Consider the following 8,686-nt stretch of genomic DNA (forward strand, 5'->3'; position numbering starts at 1 on the left):
AGTGGAAGGTGTCCCTGCCCATGGCAGGGAGTGGAACTGGATGAGCTTTTAAGGTACCTCCCAACCCAAACCAGTCTGTGATCCTGATTCTATGAAACTCTGAGCAAATGTTGAGTCATTCCCCCCTGTAAAGCCCAATCTTTCAAAACCTATAAAGTCCCAGACAACCTTAGTTCTTGCACTGAAAAGCAAAACTTGCTCTGACATCTCTCCTTTGTTCCCTCCTTTCCGTGTCAGCAGCAGCAGCAGCCTGCCCAGGTGATGATTTCAGTTCCCTCCAGATGCACAGGCACAGATTCCAATCACTTTCAAGGGATGCCAAAGCAGATCTCTGATAACTCGGAGTCAGGCTGATAACAGGCAAGTTCCAGCACTGCTCAGCTCATAATTACATAGCTGTGAAAACCAGATCAGTTGGCAACACACAGGAAATACAAAGATTGGAATCCTTTGGGAAAGCAAAGACAACCCTTTGCCACAGTCCATCATGCTCTGTGCTCTCTAGGGAGGTGACTTTACCAGGCACCACACATGCACTTACTTCCCAGGGAGTATCCTGAGCCTCCTGCCTGCACAAGTGATTGGCATGGGAGGTGTCCCCACACTCCATCATCAACAGGAAGCCTTTCACCTCACACACCAAAGCACATCCAGAAGTTAGAATCGGAGAATCATGGAATCTCCTGAGCTGAAGGAGACCCACAAGGGTCATTGTGTCCAACGCCTGGCCCTGCACAGACACCCCAACAATCCTATCGCTTTGCTGGTGTGTCCAAACAGTGCCAGAGACCTCAAACCCCTGAGATCATCAGTCACCAGGCTGGCTGTTAGCACTGGGAGCCCGTGCTGACCCTTCAAGTGGATTTTCAGAAATCCCCAATGGCTGCAGAACTCAACTGAGAGGAGTTATAGAACAGGAGCAAACACCATGAGGCTGCAATTCCACAGGGATACCATGGACACATAAATAACCACTGATGGTTCACTAATGGAAAGTAAAAGAATGTACTCGATACATTCAGATCATAGAATCGCAGAACCACTGAGTGTCCCGAGTTGGAAGGGACCCACAAGGGTCTTCGAGTCCAACTCCTGGCCCTGCACTGGCCACCCCAACAATCCCTCCATGTGCCTGAGTGTTGTCCAAACATTCTAGTTTGGCTCCAGCCAAAACTCCAGCCAAATGAGAGCATTTACAAAGACATAACAGGAATTAAAATATAAATGTTCTCCTTTGCCCTTCCCTGCATGTACAGTTTTGCTGTATGCTTTCAAAGTGATGAGAAAGGGCAGAACTGTAATAGCAGGAGTACAGTATCCACAACTGGATACTCTGAACAGTTTAAAACAATCTCCAAGCAAATAACCCTGAGAAAACAGGAGAGGGAAATCCATACTCACCTGAACATGATCTGCCCAGTTCTCCTCAGTCATGGTTTTCTGAAAAGACAAAATTACTCCTGAGACATCTCAGAAAAGGGAGGATGTTCCACACAGCAAACTAGAAAGGAACACCACATGGTACCCACTGGCATCACCTGTGGTCGAGGAACGCACTCTGGAGCACACGGGACAGCTCAGCTGTTAGGACACAGCAGAACAACACAGCTAGGACAAAGTAACTCAAAAGAACTGTTACATGACAGCATTTAAGATATAAAAATTCATGTGCAATGTGTCCTCAGACTGTTCAGCTCTCCAGCCATCCCATGGGCTCCAGGAAAAGGAGACATCTCGGGGATCCTCTGCAAGGCTGAGCATTCAGAATATTAAAATACAAACTTTTCTCAACAGCCAAGTCAGCAAAAATCCTCTGGAATCATGAGGTCTGGGAAAGGAAACTGATAAGTTAATATTCTCATTCTAATGTAGTTCAGAGCCAAACTTGGGGAGAAACTTGGGATTCGATCTACTCTCCACTCTGCCAAGTGCAGAGGCTGCATGAGACTGACCATGAGCCTCAGCCTTGGTGCTGGCAGAGGAACAGGGATTGCTAGTGCCACTTTTATGGAAAGGTACAAGAGCAAACATGGAGTAAGAGCCTCAAAGAAAACAGCTCTGAGATACACAAGCATGTAATTTAAATACTAGTGAGATGAAGGGGCCATTTAGCCAGAGCTCAGACACAGCTGAGAATGGTAAACAGAGAGCACCAAAGAGCTCTGAGAAGAAGGGACTGTGTCCAGAAGCAGCTGCCAAAGGTACCTTAATGGAAGTAACTGGCCAGCTTGAATATTTTAAATCAAGCAAATGCTCCAAAACAAAGGAAATGGAAGACCAAAGAGAGCAGAACCCCAGATCACGAATCCATTCCACTCTGCTAAATAAACACACCTGGATAAATGCTCTCTGCTCACTCGCAGTGGATGACCAAGCTTGTTCCAGTGATGTCATCTGCACTAAAGATCTGAGATGCAGGAGGTTGGAATGCCCACTCCTCCCCAGCTCTCCTGGCAGTGAGGCTGGCAGGCAGCAAAGACAGCTCAGAGCCTTCACTGATGGCTCGGGAGGTCTTGGGAGCAGAACCTGCTGTGCCAGAACGGTGTCATCAGATCAGCACCATTCAACCCCATCCTCATGTTCAAAGTACTGGGGCTGGGGGGTAAGAAGATATGCCTGGATCTGCCTGTTGCTGTCAGAGCAAAAAGGAATCCTCTTCTGAACACAGAACAGGCACTTCAGGGGAGGTGGCTCATTCCCTGAACGCTGGCTCTCTGGAGACTGGATCAATAGTCCTGTAGGAACATCTGAGAAACCTGCTGGGCTCAGACTCTGCTAAAAATCTCCTGTATCTACAAGGAGAAAATCTTTTATGAACTGCAGATGAAAACCTGCTCCAAGCTTGGCAAATGCAGCTTGAGAATTCGAAATTCAAGAAATGGAAACATTTCACTGTGATATTCAGTCTCTTGTGGTCCTTGTCCTTCACAGTTCAATGGATACACCTGGATACAAGTGCGAGCTGTTTTTTACAGAAGAGGCAGAAAAAAATAAATCTGACTCTCAACTGGTAAGATCTGTCCCCAGGCACAGGGTCGTGCTGAAAGCCAGACCATCAGGAGAAGCACCAAACCCACCCTGTTAAGGAGATAAATGTGTTCCCAGTACAGGAGCTCAAGGAGCATCCAAAGGGCAGTGACTTGGCTCAGTGCACTCATGAGTGGGGAGGAGAAACCACACTCAAGTCATTCTGCAGACAGTCAACCTCCAAGCTGCCTCCTAGAAAACTGCTTCTCAGAAAGAATTAGTGGCATTTTCTTATTCCTCCAACCCCTCAGTGCCAGCACAAGTACCAGTGGATTTGGAAAGAGAATTTGGAGGCTGGACAGAAGTAAAGTTTGTTCAAAGAGTGGTTCAGGAACTGAAAATAGGACCATTTTGTTCCACAGTAACAAGGCTGGCAGCACAAAAACACTCCTGTGGCAGGTTTGGGCCATACCTATCCCAGCCAGGCCACAAGCACCAAAGCAAATTGCCTACAGAGCACCCAGACATGAGGAATGTCTAGAACCTAGTGTTCTTAAAACCCCACACAAATGCCCCAAAAACTCTTTATCCAGTATGTTCCTGCTTATTTGAGATGGCTGAAGGAAGCTGAACGCTGGAGAGCTGATCCTGACCCAGAGCACTGAGGGAGCTGAGGGGAAGAAGCTCCAGCCCTGAGCAGTCAGGACACCCAGGCATTGGAACACGAATGGACACACAAACTATTCACTCACAGAACAAACTGATCCAATGGCAGATCCAAGGCATCTTTATATCATAATACTCACACCAAAAACTTGCTCATACACTATTGATACATTTCAGTTATCTCAATTGTGTTATTCAAAATGCAAATGGAATGAAAATCCTCATTCACCCCCCCACACAACACAGCACATACCTCAACAAATCTCTTGTAAAAGAGGTAGTTCAGGGTTCTCAAGTGCCGCTGATTTACGACATTAGGGCAGAGGGCTGAAAGAAGGAAAAAGACATTTAAGTACCCAACATAGCCAAATTTCCTGCAAGTTTTACTATCTAGACATGACACTTTTCCTTCCCCAGTGTCAGACTGGGGTTGGGGAAGGCAGGATGCCCTAACACTTGGAACAGTGAGGGACAGAGTAGAACATTGTCAGCTTATCTCAACTATAAACTGTTATTTACACTTTCAACTGTGATTAGCAATGCTAATCCTCGGGTCTGATATCTCTGGTTCCACCACCCTTGAGTGATAAGATCCACCCTGTGGTTCAATATGCTCCACAGTCAATGACTTCACACCTTTAATTAGGCAGCATCCCCACACAAGCACCACCTCAGTCTCTAGAGGCTGCATTCTTCTGGGTTTAATTGGAACCTGTGTTGTTAAGTCATTGAAGCAGTTGTGAACAACTTACTCAGGATGTAAACTTGTGGCTAAAGTTTATCCGATAAAACACAGATCCATGGAAGAGACTCCACGTCCACACAAAGAGGGTGGGGACTATTGTTTTGCTGAGCTAGCAAGCCACACTTGTTGATAATATTTTTATTGCTGTCATCTTCATTAGATATGGCTCATTACAACTGCAAAACTCGAGATCTTCACACAGTGCCTTGTTTTGAAACCCAGTGCATGGAGAGATAAAGGCAGGAGATAAAATACATGAAGTGGATTAGCATAGGTATCTGTCAGTTCCTGCTGGATGTTGGGATGCATGAACAGGGAACGGCTTAACCAAAGCCTTCTGTGGGGCTTCAGTGGCTAAAACCATCCCACTGGGAGTCAGAAAGAGCAGGACCAGTAATCAGAAATGGTCACAGAGAGCAGGAAAGTGAAAATTTTCTGCAGCTTCCTTTGAACAAGAGTCTACAGGGAGAAAGCAATTCCTTATCTCTCTCCGTGCCTCACACAGGGCATGCCCAAGGATTATAAACCAGGAGAACAAAGAAAGATCTCTGGATACCAGATCCTGGGATCAGAGGGGGATGGGTTGATGTCCCACTACATACAGCAGCTTCTCAGAGTCCCCCGAAGCATCACTTCAGAACGTAAACATTTCCATCTCAAACACAAAAGGTTAAAGCTGTTATTTTTATCTTCCACAGTGTGACAACAGATCCTTACCCTCCAAGGATCTGAGTAAATTATTGCAATTATCACCCAGGATATTGTCCCAATAAATATGGTGATCTTTCCTCTGGATATTATCCCAATATCTGGAGGAAAAATCACCAGCTCATGGAAAGCAACACTTGCTAAAAAGAACATAAGATCAAGGTAAAAATTAATAACATTCCCATCTAACTCAGAGATTTCAAAGCACTTCAGAAAGAACCATGGCATGACTGCTCCAGGCCACCCAAAAGATCCACTGAACATTTTTTCTTTGAGCGTCTAGAGGAAATATCCAAAGCAGAAGCTCTGGCAGAACCGGGAGTTTCAATGGCCAGCTATCTGTGTGGAAAGGACAGAGGAACACAGATGCACTGGAAAAATGCTGGAAGGCACTAGTGACATATTTTATTCTGATGGAACAAGTGAATTGAGTTTGAATCTGTTTTTTTATACTTTATTACAAAAATCAGAGAAGGACTAATCAAGAATACAAGTACAGGCTGGATAGAGAAGGGATTGAGAAAAACCCTGGGGAGAAGGATTTGGGTGTGTGGGTGGATGAGAAGCTCAACCTGCCTGACCATGTGTGTTGGCAGTCCAGAAACCCCCCCGTCCCCTGGGCCGATCCCACAGTGTGGGCAGGGGAGGGGGGGATTCTGCTCCTCTGCCCCACTCAGGTGAAACCCCCCTGCAGAGCTGCCTCCAGCCCTGGGGCACTAACACAAGAAGGATGTGGAGCTGCTCTGGAGTCCAGAGGAGGCCACAGAGATGCTCCAAGGGCTGGAGCCCCTCTGCTCTGGAGCCAGGTTGGGAGAGCTGGGGGGGGTTCATCTGGAGAAGAGAAGGCTCCAGGGAGACCTGAGAGCTCCTTCCAGGGCCTAAAGGGGCTCCAGGAGAGCTGGAGAGGGACTTGGGACAGGACAAGGGGAAATGGCTTCCCACTGCCAGAAGGCAGGGATAGATGGGAAATTGGGAAGGAACTGTTGGCTGTGAGGATGGTGAGTCCCTGGCCCAGGTTGCCCAGAGAAGCTGTGGCTGCCCCATCCCTGGAAGTGTTCAAGGCCAGGAGCAACCTGTTCTAGTGGAAGGTGTCCCTGCCCATGGCACGGGGTGGAACTGGATGGTCTTTAAGGTCCCTTACAACCCAAACCAGACTGAGATTCTACAGAAAATATGAGGGAGAATGGTAACTTGGTAAGAGAGACAATGAAATGAAGAGATCAAAGCTCTTAAGGAAAGGAAGAACAACAAAATAAAACCAACAAAATGGACTTCAATAAACTCAGAAAACTGGATTTCATGTGGAAATCATTTATGAGGGAAAAAGGAGTTAAGAAGAGCTGACAAAGGAAAAATTGGAAGTGAAGAGACTTAACTGCTAAAGCAAAAGCTTTTATGGATTTCAGTCACAAGAAGAAGGTTAAAAGAACATGAAAAATGAATCACACATACAAGTCAACAGCAGAAACACATAAAATCACGAAGCCCAAAGTAAAACATGTTTCTATCAAAAGCTATAAAGGCAAGAGAAATTCCATACAGCCTTTTGGAGGAAAAAAAGAACCACAACCCAGCAAAATCTAATGCAAGGGAAGAACTGGCAGAGGCTGTGTGGAGATGGCAAACCTCCCACCTTGGAGGTCTGTAACAGGTTGCACATTCCCAAGTAGATCAGAAGTATCAGAAGGAGCTCCTTTGGCCAAAGGGCATAGATGGCACAGGTGGCACTGCAGAGCCTTTGCCAGACCTTTCCCTGCACCTTCATGATCATCTGCACCTTGTACATGCAGAAATCAAAGCACTTCAGGGCACAGCACCTTCCTCAAGGTCAAACACCCAGCTGGGGGACCAGGAGTCTGAACCCAGGTCTCCTGCACCTCAACCAATGTCCTGTTGGTCAGAGCAAAAGACCTTATCCTAAGCTTTCCAGAACAGGGACCATCCTCTTAGTCAGTGTCTGTCCAATGGGATCATGACTGGCTTGTGGAGCACTAGAGGAACATAAATGGTTTAATACCATGAAAGCAGCTCTTAGGACACGTTAACTCTTAACCTGGCAGTTGCACCACAACCATTCATCTGAGCTACATTTCACACCTAGGCCTGATTCAGAGGCCAAAGCCTCAGCCTGTTCCCAGCCCTTGGCAGAGTTAATGGCCATTTTTACTCCAGAAGGAGTAAAAATAAAATCTGTTTGTCACACAGGGTCAAACCCACAGTCCACACTGATTTCAATCATGCAAGATGGGTAAGATGTGTCTCCTGTGGCCATGGTGCAATATATTTTTAGGTGTGGTGAGTGGGTACCACTCCCAGGAGATGCCAATGTCTCCCGAGCTGGGACATGGACCCAATCAATCCTCTCTGTCCATAGCCCTGAGAGCTTCCATTCACAAAGAGACTCCTTCTCCCTGTCCTGGCAGAACAGCAGGTCCCACACACAGTGTGCTTGGTTTGGGGGCAAACTATAGGAGCCTTTTGGATAAAATCAGGGTATCTGACACTCCAGAGGCTTTCCCTGGTATTGCTAAGGATTGCTGGAGAAGCTGAGGAGCAGCAGTCTGTGCACTGGGCTCTTGCTGTGCTATGAGATTAATCCCTAAATGCGAATTAGGGGAGGACAGGGCTGCAGTCAAGAAAATCTCTTTTTGTTGTAGCCTGAGAGATACATTAAATGCTCAGTGGCACCACAGCTTGGGGCCCACAGCCCTCAGAAAGGGGGTGACATGGCAGAAGCCTCAGACTCCCCCTCAAATCCCTGAGCTACCTGCTGGCTGTGCTGCCTGGAGCGAGAACAGAGCACAGCACAAGGGTTTAGTCTACACCTGAAGGAAAACATGCCCTGGTGTACCCTTAGACACCGTGTGGATATGATGAATTCATGCTCAGAATAGCCAGGATGGGGCTAGCTTTTCCACAAAAAAGCTTGGAGCTCCTGGCCAGCATGTCAGAGCCTAGAGCAGGTCATATCCTACTGCCTGTTCTTCAGGCTGAGGGCCTTAAAAAAGACTGGGGATCATTCCATCCCCTCCTCCTTCAGCACCTTGGCTCTGCAGCCTTGGGAATGGGGCTCCTGCCTGCCAATGTCCCAGCCTGGAGGTTCTCCTCAGGCACAGGGTGTGCAGAGTTGTGCTGGTATTGAACACCCGAGTTAAAACACTCCAGAGCAGCACATGGAAGTCAGGGAAAAAAGAGAGAGAGGGGAGAGGAAGGGAGAGGAGGGGAGCAGAAGGGAGGAGAATAATAAACATTCTGCTCTGTTTTAGTGAGGGAAAGGTAAAACTAGCTGAAATTTCATCCTTCCAAAGGCATTCCTGTGGAATTAGGAGTCATTCCCTTCTCTTTAACTCAGCATCTTCTGAAAGTGCCCCCCTGGTGACTGCCCTGCCATGGGCGTGCAGGTGCCCAAGCCTGAGGAGGTGTGGGCCAGCTGTGCCTCACCTGGGCAGGTGTGGGGCTGTGCCCTCCCAGCTGTGCCTCACCTGGGCAGGTGTGGGGCTGTGCCCTCCCAGCTGTGCCTCACCTGGGCACGTGTGGGGCTGTGCCCTCCCAGCTGTGCCTCACCTGGGCACGTGTGGGGCTGTGCCCTCCCAGCTGTGC

General features: G+C 47.7%; 1 protein-coding gene across 1 annotated transcript in view; it reads right to left on the reverse strand.

The window, feature by feature from the left end:
* EXD3 (exonuclease 3'-5' domain containing 3) overlaps positions 1 to 8,686 on the reverse strand; it is a 293,521-nt gene that overhangs the window by 170,876 nt on the left and 113,959 nt on the right. Inside the window, exons 8-10 of the mRNA XM_017834638.1 lie at positions 4,386 to 4,404; positions 3,887 to 3,960; positions 1,402 to 1,440 (exon numbers count right to left, since the gene is read on the reverse strand). Of these exons, the coding sequence (XP_017690127.1) occupies positions 1,402 to 1,440; positions 3,887 to 3,960; positions 4,386 to 4,404 (132 nt within the window). The remainder of the gene's footprint in view (positions 1 to 1,401; positions 1,441 to 3,886; positions 3,961 to 4,385; positions 4,405 to 8,686) is intronic.

Source organism: Lepidothrix coronata, unplaced genomic scaffold (genome assembly GCF_001604755.1).
Source record: "Lepidothrix coronata isolate B3197 unplaced genomic scaffold, Lepidothrix_coronata-1.0 Scaffold237, whole genome shotgun sequence".
NCBI classification, from domain to species: Eukaryota; Metazoa; Chordata; class Aves; order Passeriformes; family Pipridae; genus Lepidothrix; species Lepidothrix coronata.